At 36.1% G+C, this 21,774-nt stretch overlaps 1 protein-coding gene across 2 annotated transcripts; it reads left to right on the top strand.

The window, feature by feature from the left end:
* The first annotated feature begins 731 nt into the window (after nucleotides 1-731).
* snx7 (sorting nexin 7) lies at nucleotides 732-20,767 on the top strand. Of its 2 annotated transcripts, XM_039670912.2 has the most exons (10): nucleotides 732-990; nucleotides 3,206-3,397; nucleotides 3,483-3,593; nucleotides 3,774-3,938; nucleotides 5,278-5,476; nucleotides 5,584-5,783; nucleotides 6,551-6,637; nucleotides 8,125-8,226; nucleotides 11,984-12,136; nucleotides 19,847-20,767. In XM_039670912.2, exons 1-10 carry the CDS (start codon nucleotides 868-870, stop codon nucleotides 19,922-19,924), a joined length of 1,410 nt encoding a protein of 469 aa, XP_039526846.1. In that variant the 5' UTR covers nucleotides 732-867; the 3' UTR covers nucleotides 19,925-20,767. The 2 variants fall into 2 exon arrangements, with proteins under 2 accessions (XP_039526846.1, XP_039526847.1); XM_039670913.2 differs by lacking the exon at nucleotides 8,125-8,226 and having other exon boundaries at nucleotides 734-990.
* Nucleotides 20,768-21,774: the final 1,007 nt, after the last annotated feature.

Genomic DNA, 21,774 nt, shown 5'->3' with positions numbered 1-21,774 from the left:
AGATATTTCCTAATAAGTCTCTTATTAGATATGCCCAATTTCGTCCTATAATACAGGCCCACACAGAAAAATACTTGAGTGTTGGCATAGCTATATAGATTTGTAATTGCCACTGTCATCTGAAGTCTCAATTATGAGCTTTGCCACATTGTAAAGGCCTTTAAATTGAGCAACAGTGGCATCTGTTGGTTGTAAAAGGAGACAGCAGGAATTCAGTGCCAGTTAATAAGTTTTACATCAAGTTTTCAGTTTTTAGTAAGTGTTAGACAAACCCCAAACTGACACAAAAGACAGAAAATAATGAATTAATATTTAAAAACGCTTGCTGCCTCATGTCTGATGTACATATTTAAATATGTGTAATAGCCTACACGCATTGTAGGCTATATTTTGTACTTAGCCTATATAAAATGAAAAAAAAAAGTAAAAAAAAAAAAAAAAAAAAATAGGCTAGACCTAAATGTCAGTTTACACAAATTGGTAACTTTAGGTTACGAACTGCCTTAAACTCATGATAATAGAGTTTCATACATAAAGTGCATTATGAATTATCCAAACCACATGTATAAGCCTGCATTTTAAACTTTAAATACAACCATCTCATGTAAATCACTATTATTTCAAGGTTTAATGCCACTGACTGACCTTTAAATGCAGGAGCTGTTGGCTAAAAAGCAACCAAAACATCACATCAAATACACACTCCTTCACTTGGGCGTCTCGCGGCGCTCGCTCAACTCTTCCTCGTCTCGCGTTTCCGATTCTGCGCAGTGAATCCCTATCCACTTTTGATGAGCATTTTGAGAGCTGTGCGGAAAAGCAGATGAAGTCCAGAAAACTTGTAGCAAAGTAGCGATTTGAGCAACGATGAGTGATCCTGTCGTCGACAACGCCGTGCTATCAGGCAATTCTTCGGTTGCGATTCCGACAGACATCAGCGGGCAAATATTAGATCTAGATGAAGACGATGACTTGGAAGTTTTCAGTAAGGTAAAGTTAATTTACAATCAACTGGTTTAAACGGAGGTCGATCGCACACGGTTAGATCAATCCTGTAAAACAGGCTCATACCTAGCCTATAACGTTAGATAAAATCTTTTGATTCTAACTTAAGTTAACTTACATACCTGAAATCTGGGTGTTTTGCTGTGATCTGAAGTTTCAAAGGTCAGCGATCAGGCGCTGTCATGTCATGTTTTTTTTTCCACAACGCAGTTATTACTGTTGTATTTTCTGTAGATTTCGTCGTTGATGCCAGATAATTCGTTTTAAATAAGTTAGCCACAACTCATCGCACAGCAGCTCAGTACAGACAGATACAACCTGTGTGTGTTTGATTATCGCTAACGTTACTTCACTGTTTATCTATCTGTGCTTCTCTCTCGACAGGCACAAACTAGACAGAAGAACTTCATAACAGTTAGAACATAGTAGCAGTCTTATTAACAACTAGGCTGAGCACTTAAATGGATAGTTCAACCAAAAATGAAAATTCTGTTATCAATTACTCACCCTCATGTCTTTCCAACCCCGTAATCTTTCATCTTCAGGACACAAATGAAGATATTTTTGATGAAATCTGAGCGCTTTCTGTCCTTTGACGCCTCAAAAGTTCATCGTAAAACTAATACATATTAATTGAGCGGTTTCTGAGTTGATGTGATCGTGATGAACATTGAATTTAGACCTTTATTCACATATAAACATTCTCAAAAATGTTTGCTTGACAAGCTTCGTGTGTTACGCAGCACGTTTGAGCAGGTTCGGCTGAGCTTCTGTTTATGTTCGCTAATTAATTTGTGAATAAAAACCTATATTCAATCTGTTGATCACATTAAGCGACCAAGTCTCTTCAGATTTGGACTAAACCTTTGGAAGTAAACCATACTAAAACTATGGATTCGTTTTAAGATCTTTTTCGAAGGGTCAAAGTGGCAGTTGCGTAGCTGTCAATGGAGGGACAGAAAGCTCTCCGATTTCATCAAAAAGATCTTCATTTGTATTCTGAAGATGAACGAAAGTCGTACTGGTTTGGAAGGACATGGCGTGAGTAATTATGACAGAATTTTCATTTTTGGGTGAGCTATCCCTTTAACAATGTCCAGCAAGCAGCTAGAACACCTTGTCCTAACAACCCCTCAGTCAGCTTTAGCAAACATTTTGGGACTCTGTCTGTTGTTAAGGTCTGTATAACCTTAAAACTGTTTAAAGTTTTCCAACACAGCTTTGTCAGTCCAACATTAAAGTTAGTTTTTACAAACTTTCATTTGGTTTGTACTTCCCTCAAACATTGTGGGTGGTGTTGAAGTTGCTATTAGTAGTGAATGGTTATGAATGGAAGTGAGGTGTTTGTAGTGTAAAGCAGAAGTGCTGACTATGGGCCGGTTTGTTATGACAGGAAACACACAGGCTTCTTTCCCAGCAGCTGTGGCTAAACGAAAGGGATTTGCATGCGTCAGTGTTTGGACCAGGAAAGGATAGCAAAACATTAGGATCAGGCAAATCAGATGTTTGTCCCTCACTGTGATAAAAAAAAAAAACCAAACACGGCCCTCAAAGCATGCAGGTTTAAAGCAATATTATGTCTAGTTATGATACATACTTAAAATGGCATCATTTTGGGGTTCTTTGTAGAACCATTGTGCTTTTTATGTTGTCCACTAAATACATAGATTTTTTTTTGGAAACTTGAATTTAAGCAACTCTTGCTGTGTTGTTTTTTTAGAGGTATACAAGGGTAAAGGATCATGTGACTGGAGTAATGAAACTTCTTAAATTGCTTAAAATCATCTACAAATGTCTTTACTCATTTTTCAAGATGGTCTGGTGCTCGCTTCATTGATTTTTAGCTCCTCATTCTGCCTCTACGGTGCTTGGCCCCTGATTGCTATGTGTGTGTGTGTGTGTGTGTGTGTGTGTGTGTGTATATATATATATATATATATATATATATATATAGAGACTTATTTAAAAAACATTAGAGACTTATTTAAAAAACATTAAAGAAAAATTTACCCAGTGGTGTATATAGTATACTTTGAGAGGGTACCATTGTAATTCAGTGTTACATTTATAGCTGTAAACTTAACTAAGATTTTTTTTTTTTACCCCAATCCACATCCAATTGGTTGAAAGCACTTGTTGTTTGCTTGAGGTCTAAATACTTGTGCTGTTGGTCCCTCACGTGCTCTGATGTTTTGTGCAGGGTACGACTCTCACAGAGGGGAGCTCTTTCAACGCGTCCATGCAGACCTCCCCTGCTTCAATGATCAACCAGTACAAGTTTGAGGAAGAGGAGGGAGACGCTGACACCAAAGATATTTTTGTCACAGTCGATAACCCAGAGAGTCTGGTGACGGCTATTGAGACATACGTAACCTACCGGGTCATGACCAAGGTACAGCGGATCTGAGCACAAATTCACCCAGTCAGGTTCTGTGAATAATTCTCTCACCTGTTTCCTTCATTCTCCCTCACATCAGACCACACGGAGCGAGTTTGACGCGAGTGAGTTTGAGGTGCGAAGACGATACCAAGACTTCCTGTGGTTAAAAGGACGCCTGGAGGAGGCTCATCCCACACTCATTGTTCATGTAGGTGAAGTGTCAAACATTCTGGAAGAATGAACACAGTTAGAATGGAAGTCTGTGGGGCAAGGCATTTTATATTTACATTTTTCCATCCAAATATATAACTTCTAATGACTTAAAGACATATTTAAAAATGATATAAAGGTATTGTCCTCTATCTCATGATACAATGTGTCCCATCAGCCACTGCCTGAGAAATTTGTGATGAAAGGAATGGTGGAGAGGTTTAATGAAGATTTCATTGAGACGAGGAGGAAGGCGCTGCACAGGTTTCTGAACAGAATAGCAGAACATCCAATTTTCTCCAGCACTGAGGATTTTAAGATCTTTCTCACTGCAGAATCTGGGGTAAGACTCTTTATATATACATCTATTTATTTATGCACTTATTCATTTTTAGCTAGTCATTTATCTACATTTTTGTTTATTCATTCATTTATATTTAGTTATTTATCTATTTATATTTTTAAGCTTTTTAAACAATTTATGCATTTTTATATTTATTTACTTATTCATCTTATTATTGTGTAGTTTATTTTTAATCTATTGTATTTTGTATACAACTACTACATTATTTATCCATTTATTTTAATATTTATTAATTAATTCTCTTTTTTTATTTGCATATTTATCGGTTGCATTTTATTTAAATATGTACTTAAGCATTTATTTTCAAATTTATATATTTATGTTAGCCAATTTTTTATAAAATGTATTTTTATTTTTCATTTTTAGGTAGTTATTTATCTATATTTTTGTTTATTCATTTATATTTAGTTATTTATCTATTTATATTTTTAAGCACTTTTATACAATTTATGCATTTTTATGTTTAGTTATGTATTAATTAATTTCAAAATTACATACTTTATTTTTTATCTATTTATTATATTTTCTAACTACTTATACACTATTTATACATTTATTCATTATTTCTCTTTTTTTATTTGCATATTTATCTGTTACATTTTATTTAAACGTGCTTAAGCATTTTTTTTATACATTTATGTTAAGGCGTTTTTTATAAAATGTATTTTTTATATATTTTTTATAGTATTCCATATTTAAGTATTAAACTTTGGTGCATAACTCATTCCAAATCATATCTAGGGACCAAAAGTAGAAACTTGGGGATTTTTTGACCTGTAAGTGATTCACTAGTAAGTGATAACCTAGCAACAACCCAGAATATCCAGGCAACCACATAGCAGTTTTATGTTTTAATCACTATTTATTTTTTTGTGTTGATATTCCACTGGAAGATTTTGCTCTTTTGCTAGCGACATTGTTTTCTTCCTAATAAGGACATTAAAACCTGCATGTACACACACACACACAGTCCCGCACTCTACCTTACCCTGATAATAATAACCTTCTGTGTGTTCATTATGTCATCTCAGTTTGGCTTTATAAGAGGATTATGTTTAATTCACAGACATAATGTGACAGTGTCTGTTTAGACCTGGCTGAGTGACCTCTAAGATAAGTCCTTTATATATAGATGGTAGACCTCCTTTCAGTCATAATAGAGGAAGTTTTTTTCTGTGATGGATAATTTGACGCTTTGTAGCCTGTCGACCACATTTTCTGTCATTAGAGGCTTTTGCAGAGAGAACATAGTGAAAATGGGGGTTATTTTGCTGTTGTCAACCTACATCATACACTGTTCCACTGATCCTCTACGCAGGAGTTGACCTCTCATAAGAAACAGGGTCCAAGTTTTCTGAGCCGGATGGGGGAGACGGTGAAAGCTGTCGCTGCTTCAGTCCGAGGCGTCAGAAACCGGCCTGAGGAGTTCACTGACATGCAGGAGTACGTGGACGCCTTCACTCAGAAGATCGGCTCGCTCGATAAAGTTAGTCAAAGGATCGTCAGAGAGAAGAAAGGTTGGACTTTTGTCCCACTCACACTCTTTCCCATGAATTCTCCTCCCTTTACCTTGTGTATACATATGGGCTTTAGCTGCATAACCCGTCTGCCGCTGTTGTCACAGAGCACCTGGAGGAGCTGAAGGAGTGTGTGCCGATATACACGCTGTGGTCCCAGTCAGAGGAGGAGCTGGCCGAGCCCCTGAAGAGCATGGCAGGCTGTCTGGACAGTTGCTGTAAGGAGACAGAGGAACAGGTCAAAGAGCTCAATGATCACCTGATTCCAGCCCTTCATGAGTACGTCCTCTGCACGGAGACGCTCAAGGTAGACCAGCTGATAGGATGATCCTGTTTTCTCTTTCGTAAAGGGATAGGTCATCCCCAAATGAAAAGTCGGTCATCATTTACTCACCCTCATGTCGTTTCAAACCTGCATGACATTCTTTCTTCTGCAAAACACAAAAAGTTGAAAAAACGGTTTTGTTTTTGTGTGTGTGTGTGTGTGTGTGTGTTTTTATTTAATCATTTTGTAGAGCAGCAAATCAGCCTATTAGAATGATTTCTGAAGGATCATGTGACATTGAAGACTGGAGTAAAGATGCTGGAAATTCAGCTTTGCATCAAAGGGAGAAATTACAAATTGTAATGTATTAAAATGGAGAATTTGAGTTGACTTTCAAAAACGAATATCTTAGACCCCAAACTTTTAAACTGCATTAAGTGTATGCATGAATAAAACAGTGGCAACATTTCTTTTTTAAATATCTGACATGAGGGTAAGTCAATGCGACAGAATTAACATTTTAGGTGAACTGTGCCTTTAAGTGTACAATGTTAAATTCTTTTGTTTTGGTTACATTAAAATGTTCTGTTCCAGTTTGTTTAAGGCAAACGACCTGCTTGTTTTCCTAGTATAAAAATCATGTTTGAATTGATATGATATTGACATACACCTTGATGCAAAGCTAAGATCAATACAGCCAACAATATGTTTTTCTGATGCTTATTTCATATTTCATCCAGCCTTAAATTTCATTAAAATGTATTGATCACAATTTTCATACTTCACGCATATCGATCATGGGTTTTCAGGCGGTGCTAAGGAGGCGAGACAACATCCAGGCGGATTTTGAAGCAAAGACTGAAGCTCTTGCCATGAAGAAGGCCGACAAGGATGCGGTAAGTCTATTATTGACTCTTTCCATTCTCCACGTAATCCGTCCAGCGCTCCTTTGAAAATTCGCGGGGATTATTTTTTAATGAAACCGAGCTCTAGTCGTTCAGTAGACTAGACTAGCACTCCTTTTTAAGCTGTAAAAGAAATTTGGAGAGATCGTATAAATATCTCCGGATAGCTGTAGAGGTCCCTTAAAGCCAGACTACGCTTGACATGGGATGCTTTTAAATATTACTCATATTGGCCCAAGCTAATATTGCCATATTTAAGTCTCTTTGGCTTTTTGAGTTTATTTTTTGTCAATTCCATCAAATATCAGGTGCGGGACGCTTGAACGCTCTGAAAGGGCATTACTGGACAAAGAACCGATGGTGTCTAGGGAAGCTTAGCAGCATCTCGGCACTCTCGTCAATTTAATTAAGTGATTTGATTGAGCGCTGTCCCTGATGACGTCTGCTGCTTACAACAAAAGGTCATTTCCAAAATGAGAAGGTATCCCCAATGCTCTGAATTTTTTTTATATATATACCAAAAGAACTATACGAATATCCATTAGATTCACTCGCTCACAGCAGGTAGAAAACCATAAACCATATGATACTGTACATTTGCATGTCCACATTCATCTGTGGATCATTATGTAAAATTTGATCCCAATATAATTACTAAACAACATATAGTAGTGAGTGGTGTTGTTGACACAAGGGCCCCCTTAAAATATAGATGGTTATATATTTAAATGTATAAAGACCTACTTTATTCTGTGACAAAATATTACATGGACAATATATACTTTATATATTTATTTTATTGATAATTTTCACTTTTTTTCCGCTAAATGTGTAAAGCTGCAGAGAAAAATAATACCATGACTGTTCTGGTCAAAAAAATAAAATAATTTTGTTTACTCTCATGATCAGCCTTTAGAAAGCAGGATGAAACAGGACATTTTTATTTATTTATTTTATCATCACATAATTTAATGCACTTTGTTTTAAGCTGTTTAAGAGGATACTAACGTATTATTATATATAATTTACTTATGCAGTACAATTATAATACTAACGTATTATCATATATAATTTACTTATGCAGTACAATTAGGTACATTTTAAAACTAAATAGTGATAATTAGCAGTGTTTAAAAGGGTCATATGATGCTTTTAATGTTTTTTTTTTTCCTTCAGTGTGTACATTACTTTTTGTGCATGTCTGCGATCTCCAAAGTCTGTTCCAGACCTGCCTAAAACGCCTCGATCAAAGTTCAGATATTACTTCCTCAATTGTCACAATGTGAAATCATGTCATTGTCATGTGACAAAAATGGCGATGTAACATTTAAAGGTTCTTTGCTTGCAAGAGATCTAACCATCATTCCATTACAAATCCAATAGCATTTCTGAGTTTCCATAGTGCGATGTCATTAACAGTGTTTTGTGACTTCAAGTCCAGACTTGATCATATTCACGTGTTCATGTGTCCATTGAAGGAATCTAAGGTGCTGAGTTTAGCATGGGACAGCTTGGTGGGACGATCCCCCGAGGAGGTCAAACAGCAGAAACAGCAGAAACTTAAGGGCGAGATTAAGGAGGTAATATTCCCCATCAGTGCTTGGGCTTGGGCTGAGCTTCTTCTGGCTTTATCTGCTCGGGCATTCGTTTGACATGTAGATATGCTTCCCGAGGTGACTCGCCCTGTTGTGAGGGTGTGTTGTCGACTTGTCTTTGTTTCACACATTTTTTGTTTACAAGCGTAGTTTAGGCCAGCTTTACGTTTGAATGCTGTGGTGTGTGTGATGTCAACATATGCGCTGTCTAACATGCTGTGGCTATTTTGAGTGGATAACCGGTTAGTACCTCACTCTGCTGAGCATGTTAGCATAGTAGGTCTTAAGGTGTGGTGCATGTGACCTTTTTTTTCCTCGTCTAACTACTTTGTGCTAGCTAGAGATATGAATGAAACCTCAAATCATATGGCTTGTTGAGGAAGAGGAGGTGTGTTATTACTTTTCTTGGAGATCAGGACTGTTTGCAACAGACCCATGAGGCTGAGAAAACCCTTGGTTATAAATCTTAACCTAACGGGTAGGGCTGGGTATCGATTCACATTTCAATTTCGATTCGATTTCGATTCACAAGCTCTCAGTTCGATTCGATTTCGATTCTCGATTCAATTTTCGATTTCGATTCCTGATTTGATTCTAGATTCGACTATAATGAAGATGTAATATAAATCCTATATTTATAAAAAAGAACAGTGGACATAAGTTTACTAGTGGTTAATTAATACAAGGAAATTAAGAGCCATAAACCTGTATATAAAACTATTTTTATTTACTAAATGCATACAAAGAATAAACACGATTTTGATGCAATATACAAAAAAAGTCAGAACAGTCGCACAGCTTGATCAAACAGTATCATGTTATTTTATGTTTAAGATAGATATAGATAAATAAATATATAAATATTTAGACATTTTTTAAACATTGATCTTACCTAACGGGTTTATGTTATTATTGGTGGGATTATTAGTGGGTTTAATATATTTACATTATTAATTGTTATTATTTATTATTTTATATATTATTATTTTTTATTATATATATATATATATATATATATATATATTAATATATAATATTATATATATTGTATTTTAGGGATGCCAAAGTTAATGTCTTAATCAATTATTATAATTTATTTATTTATTTATTGTATTTTAGGGTTATGTTATTATTTATTTTCACTGTAGTTTAAATTTAAGCATTTTCAGGTTTTTATTTATTTATTTTTTAAGTTTTGGGCTGTCAAAGTTAATGTTATCTTGCAGCATTTTAAAATGTTTGACAGCGTTAAATTTCTCAGCAGTCTAGCGCTATTGCAATCTTTGCAATCTAAGCCAGTTGTGAAGGTTTTATATAATACCACATATAAATTATTTAATTGGTGGTCATTTTCATTTTATTTTAATTAAAAAATATTTTTTTTCTATCAAAAAAAAAAAAGTTAACAGTAGTGATGTGGGTCGTTAATATGGACTTGATTTGGATCAGAAAGTATCCACCCAGAACACCCTAGCAGCCACATAGCAACACCCTGGTAACCACCCAAAACTTTAGTGGTGAGTTTTGCATGGGCATGCAATGTACAAATCTCATTTTTACTGCTTCTTTCATAGTGTTTCAACAGTTAGCACAAATGCTGCAGACACATTGAGCCTCGGGTTCTCATATCGAAGTTATGGGTTCGAATCTGGCTTGCGTCACATCCTGATCCTATGCCCCGTCTTTTCCCCATAATTTTTTGTCATCTCACTATGAATGAGTGAAATGCAGTGATGTGCTTTCAGTCCAGTAGAGGGCACTAAAGGTCACTATAAACAGGTTCATCATCCCATTGGAATCTCTCTCCAAAAGGTCTAAATAAATAATGTACTTCAGTAAGTTATGTAATGCAATGGCATTCAGACTTTTTATAGTGTAAAAAAATGAATATGTAAATCTACCAAGTTTGACCAAGATGATTCATTAATTTCTTTAGAAGTGGATATTAGAGAGAGAGTGTGTGAGACAGCAACATCAGATCAGTGGAACTAATGATCTGGCCTGCTTGTCAGAAGGGAGACATGGCTGTAGACAACGTCTCATCCCTTGAGAACTACACCCATTCACCAAACACAACTGCTGTTCCACAAGACAGCCTCACATCTGATTCACACACTACAATAGAAATGAGATGGAGCTCTAACAGGTAGCCACCTCTGACCTTCATTAGTTTACCTGTCAATAAACATCTCGCTCTCTATTTCAATCTCTTTTACATGTTCCTCTCAGTCTTGGCCCAATGCTCTGACGTACTGTCGTTCCCACAAGCCTGTCATTCCTGACATCACTGGGCATGTTTACTGTTAATCTCTCGCTCAGTGTTTCGACACTGATACTGTTTAGTGTCATCTGGAGGTGCTTTACACCCCCAGAGAGCTCTCGCACTAAATAGAGTGTATGAGAGAGTTGTTAATGGCCACACTATGAGCCAATCACAAGCTGCGCAGTAACAGGAAGCAATCGTGCATTATGCGAAGACCCTAACAATACACAAGGTGGCTGAAAGTTTGTCAACTCCATTGTCTAATTAGGGGATTTCAGTTATGGAATCTACTTTTGCTGATTTTTTTAAATTGCATTTATTGGACAATAAAACTTTTAAAAGGACTGTTTTCTGTTAGAATATATTTTAAAATTGATTTTATTCCTGTTATGGCAAAGCTGAATTTCCAGTGTCGCATGATCCTTTATAAATCATTCTGAAAAGCTGTTTTGATGCGCAATAAACATTTCTTGTTATTATCAATATTTAAAAAATGTTGTGCTGCTTAATTTTAGTGGAAACCATGGTAAGTTTTGATAAAATTGATTACTATGATAGTTGAAAACAATTTAAAAAGCTGTCAGATAAGCTTAGCGTCATCGTATGAAACAACTCTTTTAGACATTCAAGACAACATGCAGTGAGCCAAGAAACAAATTAACTTAATTACAGTGAACGATGTAGTTGACATCAGCATGACAAAATTATTCCGGCATGCTCAGCAAGTTTTTACAGTAGTTCTACTCAGTAATGAAAGCTTTTACAACACAAAAATAAAAATGGCTATACGTCAGCAGTCTGATGGTGGAAGAGCTGTTATAATAATATTGCTGTTGACATGTTGGTTTTTACTTGTCCGTTCAGAGCTACATGACTTATCATCTCTAGAGTCACCGGTCAGGATTAGGGATGCGCAAAACTACATCTTTTGAAAATTGTTAACTTAAGAAGCTCATCTGAGGGATTTGTTGACTAGGAAATCCTTTACAACTTTAGGGTTGTGACCACCAGACTCAATAAGATCGGTTTCTTAGCAATACATGGTAAATGCAGCCCCTTTCAATGGATTCAATATTTTTTTTTCTTTTATTGAAAAGAAACTATGATAGTGCTTTCAATAAAAGACCGCTGTAGTGAGGTGATTTGAGGTATAAAACATTGATTCTAACACGCACATTATATAATACATTTCTTATATATATATATATATATATATATATATATATGTGTGTGTGTGTGTGTTTGTGTGTGTATATATATATATATATGTACAGTATATATACACAGTGTAATGTGTAAAAAAGTGTTATTACATGTATTATAATACATTTCTTATACATATATGTGTGTGTGTGCGCGCGCGCTTCTGTTGAATGGCCTTCAATAAAGTTAAGATGTTAGACGTAAGACGGACCAGTTATGACACTGACACTTTAGAGGTTAACTGGACCATGCTAACCAACCAATCATTGCGTTTAGATGAGAGATGAGCTGGATAAGATGGAGGACCGGCTGGAGTGGGCCAATAATGCACTCAAGAGCGACTGGACCCGCTGGCAGAAGGTCATGAGAAATGACCTACGATCAGCCTTCGTCGACACAGCAGAGAGAAACATCAACTACTATGAAAAGGTGAGATGTTTGCTTAGTTTTGTGTGTGCGTGTGTATGGTCTTTTTATAATATTTCTGTGACCGCCATTTTATAAAAGCAAAAGCCACTTGAGGCTTGTTGTTACTATTTTAAATTTGATCACGTATTAAAATAGTGATTTCAGAACTGAAAGATAAATATTCAAAGGTGGTAAAAATACTTTGGACAGACCACTGACAGATTTGAAAGGGTTGTATGTGGCCGTCTGCCTGCATTGATTTGCACAGCCGCCCTGGATCTGTGCCAGCAGAGGGTGGTAGTATCTCATTTTTATCCCTGCTGACAAGTAATTGCACTCCAAGTCTATAAATGTTGACATTGCTCGCTAGATTGGATGTGTTTTAGCCTGTTCACCGCTTGATATATCTTTTTTTAAAGGTCTCTTCCTTTGCTTTCCAGTCGTAAACAATAAATTATGACCTCAAAGTTGAAGGTATTTTGCAACCGCACAACATAAAATGAGAAGCAAAGGAAAAAAGTTGAACTGTCAAAGTTTGAGATGTTGTGATCTCTGGTTACCTGCTGTGACCTTAGAGGCTCGAGAGACCAACATGTTGTTGGACAGAAACAGATGAATGCGTTTATAGCAAGAACGAATATAACAAAGTCTCTGTTATGTCTCCAGAGAGGTTGAGGAGACATCCACCGGGATTTTTAAGATGGATACAGATTTAAAAATAAGCCATGTTGAAAGAACTGTCATTCTCTCCAGCGTTGAGGGAAGTTACTTTGAAACCGTAGCTTGCCAAACAACTCATTTAAAGTAGTTTTGACTACAGACAAAAACTAGCTGGGAAACTTGAATCAAAATGGCAGCTTGCAAAAGAACAAAAACTAGACTGAAACTAATAACATGCACTACAATAGAAACTAAAAACTAAACCCAATTACAGGAGAAAATCAGAAGTTTTTTTAATTGCAGGTCTAATTTAGTAAATTAATTTCTCAGTCCTGACCTCAAATTTATTTCGTTTTGTACATGACATTTAGGGGCTATGGAAGCTTGTTTCCCCCATGGAATATACTATTTATCTCACAATGCTGACTTTTTTTTTATTTTATTTTTTTAGATTTTGAGTATATCTACCAATTCTGAGAAAAACATCATATATATAAACTCGCAATTCTAACGTTTATATCTCACACTTTATAACTTGCATTTCTGAGTTTGTCTCTCACAGTTCTGAGAATAAAAAGTCCGAATTGTGAGGAAAAAGTTAGAATCTCACATGGAAGTTTGTCTCGCAGTTCTGAAAAAAAGTTAGAATTGGAAGTTTGTCTCGCAATTCTGAAAAAAGTTAGAATTGCAAATATGTTTCGCAGTTCTGAAAAAGGTTAGAATTGGACTCATTACTCGCAATTCTGAAAAAAGTTAGAATTGGAAGTTTGTCTCGCAATTCTGAAAAAGTTACAACTGGAAGTGTCTCGCAATTTAGAAAAAGTTAGAATTGGAAGTTTGTCTCGCAATTCTGAAAAAGTAAGAATTGGAAGTTTGTCTTGCATTTCTGAAAAAGTTAGAATTGGAACCATGTCTCGCAATTCTGAAAAAGTTAGAACTGGAAGTTTGTCTCGCAATTCTGAAAAAGTTAGAATTGAAAGTATGTCTCGCAATTCTGAAAAATTTAGAATTGGAAGTTTGTCTCGCAATTCTGAAAAAGTAAGAATTGGAAGTTTGTCTCGCAATTCTGAAAAAGTTACAACTGGAAGTGTCTCGCAATTTAGAAAAAGTTAGAATTGGAAGTTTGTCTCGCAATTCTGAAAAAGTAAGAATTGGAAGTTTGTCTCGCAATTCTGAAAAAGTTAGAACTGGAAGTTTGTCTCACAATTCTGAAAAAAGTTAGAACTGGAAGTTTGTCTTGCAATTCTGAAAAAAGTTAGAACTGGAAGTTTATCTCGCAATTCTGAAAAAGTTAGAATTGGAAGTATGTCTCGCAATTCTGAAAAATTTAGAATTGGAAGTTTGTCTCGCAATTCTAAAAAAGTTAGAATTGGAAGTTTGTCTCGCAATTCTGAAAACTAAAGAAAAGAAAACTAACTTGTGCACACATGAAAGTCTGTATATTTTTATTTTTGCAAAGTCCCTTTAGGAGCTCCATATACTGTATATCTCACAGTTTTACCTTTTTTATTCTGTGGCGGAAACAAGCTTCCATAAAAGGCAGATCAATCTGAAATAACACAAAATAAGGATCCAGCAATGCAGAAAATTGCTTACTGCAAGTAATTGTGCTGCTATCTCCTTAAAATGTTGAAGAGACGACACAATTATTGTCTTGTTTACTTGATCCAAATGGCCTAAAAAAAAAGTCTCGAACATATTTCAAAAATTCTATGCTATAAACTGCAAACTCTAAATCCAACAACTAGTTATTCTTTATATGGATCCAGTCCATGTGGCTGAATGCAAGCAATTGGAGATAAACTGCTAAATTAGAAGAAGTACTGCTAAATGCAACACATTTATAGCTAATTTGATTGGTCACAAGTAATTCTGTGTTGTTGTACAGTATACCTCACAAATAAAACTTTGGCAGTATTATTTTGACTATAGTGAATTTTCTAAATAAATATGTACTATCATAAGCACAACTTTGTGGTTCTTTGTGTTATATTGTGCCAGGCAGCTGAATAATATATTAACTGTGATTTGATGAAATCTAGCTATTTATGCATCATTAAAACGGACTAGATCTAAACTGAAATTGAAAGCTGAAATAATGCATGCTCACAGGGCTCTGCAGACCTGTTCCTCACACGCATGTTTTTTTAGATGCAACCTCCAGGCAGAGAGGCATTTTTATTTAACGTGGAAGCAAGAGCCTGACAGCATCAAACACTGACCTAAAAGAGAATATGGTAGAAAAAAAGAGAGATGGTGGATGACTGAACAAATATGTTTGTGCAAGGAACTTCACCAGCCTTAAAGGGATAGTTCACCCAAAAATAAAAATTCTGTCATCATTTACTTGCATTCAAAAAAAGTAGAAAAAACAATACCATGGAAGTCAATGAGGAGCAGAAACTGTTTGGTTACCAACATTCTTCAAAATATCAGGTTTTGAACAACTTGAGGGTGAGTAAATGACAGATATTTTTTATAATTTTTTTTGGCTGAATTATCCCTTTAATCTGTGTAGGCTCCTCGGTGTCTCTGAGGGTAATGTCCGTTAATCAAGATGGTCACGTGTCTACTTACTAAATACAGGTCAAACTACATGTTCCAGACCTGTGATTTGATAGACTTGTGATAAAAAATGACTTATTTTAAAACAAAAACGTTAATTGGGAATTAATCGCATAGTTTCTGAATCAATTTCCCAGGTCTGATTAGCATAGTGCAGTATTGTGTAATAATATGAAAACTTCATAAACTTTTTCTTAGCTCTCTGTTCTTTTGGGCACTTCTACCTTTACCGTTCTCCCCGCTGAAGTAATTTGCTTATGACAAATGGAAACACTCCGGTCTCCACTGAGAATAGAAAATTATATATTTATTTATTTAAATTATTTGTTTATTTATTATTATTATTATTATTTTTAAAAATTATTTATTTAATAATTATAATTTTTTATAATTATATATAATTTATATATAATTATAATTTTTTATAATTATATATAATTCATATATATATATATTATAATAATTCATATTAGCTTTCAGGTCTAAACAACATAACTACTCTGCATTTTTATTTATTATTCAGTTTCACGTCTTGGTTTCAACCTATCATGAAGACATTTGCATTCAAGCTCAGGTCTCTGTACAAATTATGCTTACAATGCAAAATGCTTTAAGAAACACTGTAACCCTGCACACTGATGTGGGCGGATGCTCAACGTTTGCAATGCCGTACATTACAAACAAACACACGAGCCATGTACTGCAACATAGCATCTTCAGAGAATTGCCATGGAGACGCCATAGCAACAAGGCTGTAGCTGAAACGATGGCAAAGATGAGGGAGCTGTCATTAAATGTTACATATAATTCAACCGGCACAGGGCCTTTGAAGGATTTTCAGACTGCAGAAACATTCATTTTGTAACCAGAGTTAAAGCAACAGCTGATGCAACTAACGTTTAAAAATTCACATCTCGAGCTCTATGATGGTGTAGCTTCTGTTGTTTGCTGTCTGGTGGTCAGTAACCATGTTTCAGACAGAGACGTATTGCTAAGCAAACCCTTTGACTGTCTAAACTACTCAAATAGGTATTGACATGCTCAATCTTCGTCAATAAACTCTCCTCTTCAGTACTGCTCACCTAATCAGTCTTCTGGAATGGTCACATGTATTCTGCCTTTTATTATAGTTTTTACTAGTCTGTGTTTATATGCAGGGCATTGACCTTGTCATTGATTCTGAGCACTTCCACAATTACTATAGAAAGCTGAAGTCATTTTTTTTTCAAACAAATGGGTCATCCTCTGCTGAGATCAGGAATAAATGGCTTTTCCACCTCTGTTGTGATCGTAGAATTTTTATTTTACTGTGCTCAATTGGTTGTGCTGGAAGGGTCAACAAATGCACTTTAAAGGGATAATTCAGTGAGAATGATTAAAATAATTACTCTGCCTCATGTCATTTCAAACCTGGATGGCTTTTTCTTCAGTGGAACACAAATGAAAAAATATATAGAATTTAAATTATTTATTGAACATTTGAAGCAAGTATGTTTTGAAAAATCACTATTATTTGCATTCAGCATTGTTTTATTCTTTGTCGGTCAAGGCTGGCCCACACTAAAAGATTTTTAAAAGCTTATCTGATTTTTAAAAAATGTGAGAGACCACAAATATGAAAAATCATAGATTTAACAACAGTTTTATTCCTATAGTGTGTGGAGAGCCACGATGTGACCAAGAGAGAACACACACACTAACAGATCCCATTCACAAACAACCAGAGTCGCGACTGAACACAAGAAATCTCGCAAAATCTCTTGTGGTCAAAGATGACTTTAGAGTAAACAAACATGGCGGACGACACACAAGAAGAAATGGCGATTATAGTATTTGGACTGCTCTTTACAGAATAATTTGTCAGGGAAAAAAGGTTCAACAAAGTCGCGTTATGCTTCCGTCTCCCGTCGACTCGCTTTTTGATTAGGTATCGTTTCGTTCCCCATGACAAGTGTGAACGTGTTTGTCCTCGGGGTTCCCCCACACAACAGGATTTCTGATCATAAATATTCAACATGACATGAGTCATCATGACATTCTAAGCAGATTCAATCGGTCTTAACACACATCACTTGCCAAGAAATCTAGACGCACCCTAGCGGCAGCAAAATTTATTTTGCAGCCATTGTAGTCGAGCAACTCTCCGTTAGCTTTCGAGCCGGAAAAACCAAACTCTAGTCAGCCCAATCACATCGTGTATACAGTTGGTGGGCGGCCTTGACATAATGACGGTAGAGTTATGGCGTAACAGCGGTCTTTCGAAACGGCTTTGGCCACGACTGGAGTTAAGAGAACGTCACTTAAGTCATTCTTAAAAAAGTAAGATGTGTTCAGAGTTTTGACGACCAGATACCCTGGTGGGAAAACGCATGGGACTCACTCATCCACAGCTGTTCGTTGCTCTGGGGTGCGTTTCCCGAAAGCAGCGTTAGCCAACTATGGTCGCAAGTTCCGTCGTTATCTGCATAGTTTAACGAGTCGGTGTTTCCCGAAACCATCGTTCCAACGGACATTCGCAAATAGCATCGCAAAGTTGGGTGGTTAGAACGACAGCTCTCGACCTGTGGTTAGAGGCATCGTTTCTATATTGCATGACATTTGGAGGTAATAAATCCTTATCTTGAGCAAAATAAGCAAGCTGACATTCAGTACAACCGGTGCCTTTTATTTAGAATACAGACAAATGTAATTTACGTCTTTTAGTTTTTCAAAAGATTTGAAGTACCGATTTTGAAGAGTGCGCATGTGAGAAACTGCTCTACTATGTAAGAACGAGCCAAATATTGAGTCTGGTAATAAAGCAAAACAACTAAGAACAATTAGAAATAGTCCTCAGATGACATGTCTGTAATTTATATAAAACAAATCTAGCGTTAATTGGATCTCAAACAGTTTCATTAAAAGTAGTTATACTCCACCACGTGCGAAACCAACGTGGTTGAACGATACTTTGGTTTCGGGAAACAGTCGTAACTAGCTAGTTGATTTTTCCAACGAAGCATCGTACTATGGTAGTGAATCAGCAAACTACGTCGTTGTACAGGAAACGCACCCCTATCCTATTGCGTGCAGAGGGATTTTGAAAGACAACCGTTTATCCCGCCCCTCGGATTGAGGCATGCCAATGGTGAGTTCCCAGACCTAACATCTTGATGTGGGTCTGGCTTGCCAGGCTAACACATCACACCACAGACAAATCTGATAAGACAATCTGTAGAACCATCAAGTTCATGCAGAACTCTCAAAACCTTAGCAAGCGAAATACAACAATTCTTAACATATGCTTTCATATCAATCTCCTGCAAGTGAACGGCACTCTAAAGTCTTGAGTGATCGCCCTTTTACCCAGCTGGTGCCAATCCCGATCACATCTGTCCCATTCAGGTTTGGCACACAGTTTTATTTTCTGTGATTAATCAGTCTCTTGAACTAGAGTTATACAGGTGTCTGCTTCCTTCAACTAGGCAGTTTGGTTCAGAGACGAATATAGCCGTGTCCTGATTCGGAGGGTGACTGTGGTCCAGCACCCGCACGCATGGCCTGTCTAAAGTCATTTACTAAGGTCATGTCACGTCTGAATCCTGTGGTGATGGGGAACATTGATTAACTGCTTTTGACAGTCAGTCGGCCGCAGCCAACGCGCCTCCAGTGATTCTGCTATGAAACGCGCTTGCGAGTGGCATACGTGTTTTGGGGCTTGGGCGACGGTTGACGAGTCCCTATGAAGACATTTATCAAGGGCTTAGAAAGTGACACCTAAATGGCACTCGGAATGAGGTGCGACCAAAGCTTCTGAATGAAATTGGAAATCAAAAACAGCGCATTAATATAGAACGGTGATTAAACTTTAAACGGTTTTGTTGCACCCCTTCCAGCCAATCGGAATCAAGTATTCAGACAGGTGTGTGTGTGTGTGAATACTTATATAAATTAATATAAATATATAGTATGTTTATATATAATTATAGAATAATATAATTTGTATTAATTTATTTACATCATTTATTGATCATTGTTTCTAAAAGCAGTGAAGTCAAAGGAATTAAGAAGTCAAGATAGGAATTAGAGGAATCCTGAAATCTCGAAAATTATTTGCCGAACTCACAATTAAATAACATATTTCAAATCAGCAAAAAAATCTGACATGTCCCATAAACCCATGTTTCGTACGCTCAAATAGCATAAAAAAAAAAAAACTTTTTTAAGGCTAGATCCGTCAATGCACATGTGCAGTCCTAAGCTCGAGTCCCAGAACACTAACTGTTGCTATTGCAACTGCAGTGACATGATGACTACACCAATCAGTGATTGGCTCTTTTACTTAGAAGGCGGGACGTATTCCGCCATATTGCGCTTTGCATTTTCTACCGTTCGCAAGTACGGTTCATGAGTTCATGTCTATGGTAAAGTTTGTTGTTGTGTCTGACTTGCCTAAATCAATTTATTATACTGCTTCACATGGCTTATTGCTTTCATTTTAATTTGTGTGTGTGCGTTTTCTTGCAGTGTTTGGCTGTATGGGAGTCGTTCTTGCATTCTCAAAGGACAGAGGCTGAAGAAAATGGAGAGGTTGACTTTTCCTAATCTCCCATGGTGCTTTTAGGTATACGGGACCACACATGATGCTTTTATTTCTACAGACACCAATAAGATTCATATTTTGAGACTGAAAGACCAAAGAGAAAGACCTAAAAGAACAGATCTAACCGCTTCAGCAACTGACCCAGAGAGAACCCTAATGAAAGTATACTTTCCTCTGTCATCGGTACATTTGCTCCAAAGCACGTTTGGTTTCTTTTGAGTACAGGGAAAAATCACATTGCCAAATCTTTTATACTGAGACCTATTTTTCTTTTTTGTTTTTATGAGTACAACACATGAGATGAGAAAAATAATGCAATTCCTGGAAAATGAAGATGCTCACATTGTCTTTATTGCACCATCTGACCTTTCTTGTGAGAATTCTATCCATATGATGTTTGAGATTCATATGTCTTGCCCTTTTGCAGATCAATGCAAATTCAGTTTACCTCTGATCAGAGATGCCTTGCTGCAAAAACCATTCGATTAGTGTATGAAAAAATATAAATGCACTCTGAATGGAGGCATTTCTTGCATTGGACTGAATTCATCATTGTGCTATTCAGGTTACTGAAGCTACAACTTTATGCAAACGTCATTATATTGAAGAGGATGCTGACATTCCAGAATTGTTTACATGATATTAAAATCATAAATCAAAAGAATTTAACTGTTGCCTTTTGAATATGAAATGAGTGTATTGTTTTAGATACTATTATTTGAATGCGGTGCGCTAATATCATACTAGACTGGTTTAAAACAGATCATTAGTGAAATTAATGTCTTGGAATTATATATGTATTCTTTGAACAAGTAAATTGTTATTGAAAAGATGATTGAAAGATGCTTTGTGGTGTGTGTTTTTGCTCTCTCTCAAGAGAAAGTGAGCAAGCGGAGCGTCATGTTGGATCCTAAACTAGGTTACAATCACAGCTTGATCACATGAAACATTAAAACGCTTTTTATATAATAAATCCAAGATCGATCGATCTATGTCAGTACTGTTTCCTTTACCGCTTTTACAGTCCTGTGGCAAAATAAGATAAATGTCACCCATGTTTGCTGCCCAAGTAGGATAAAAAGGCAGTGCACCGGGAAATAATGGTAAGAAAACAAAACTCATACGAATAGGTTCTTTTTAGTGAATCCATATCATACAGCGCAACCAATTTAGCCAGATTGACAAACAAATGACTCTTATGAACTGGTCATTTTTAGTTAAAGAAATACATTATAGTGGAATTTGATTCACAAACAAATGACTCGTATGAACTGGTTCTTTTTACTCAAACAAATAGATTTAAGTGGAATTTGATTCATGAACAAAGAGTCGTATGAACTGATTCTTTTTAGTGAAACAAATAGTGGTATTTGATTCATGAACAAATGACTCTTTAGAAATGGTTCTTTTTAGTGAAACAAAAAGTATTATTCACAAAGAAATTACTCTTATCTAGTATGATTCATAAACAAATAAATCATTGTGAACAGATTTGTTTTAATGAATTAAAAGCATACAGCGCAACTAATTGAAGCTGCAAACCTGTTGAATTTGGCCAGCACAGCACTACTTTAGCTTGGCTTTAATTAAAAGTCATTAGCACCTGTGAAAGGCCATTTTGAGAGATAGATAACTTAACATTTTGAAGTTCAGTCTTTGATATAAAGCCAGTTCCTTCATTAGATCCCTCTCCTTGGACCACTTAAGTCTGTCCATATGGACATAAATATTTCAGAAGCCTGGAATGGGAAGAGGAAAACCAAGCCCATACATTTCACAATCCAATAGTAGTCAAACACTCGTACCAAAAGTGCTCTAAACTGATGTGCCCACTGAGTTCATGACTATATTG

The sequence above is a fragment of the Pimephales promelas genome, chromosome 22 (assembly GCF_988280905.1).
Source record: "Pimephales promelas chromosome 22, fPimPro1.hap1.1, whole genome shotgun sequence".
Lineage (NCBI taxonomy): Eukaryota > Metazoa > Chordata > Actinopteri > Cypriniformes > Leuciscidae > Pimephales > Pimephales promelas.
The sequence above is the reverse complement of the archived record's forward strand: the minus strand, read 5'-3'. Positions and strand labels throughout refer to the sequence as shown.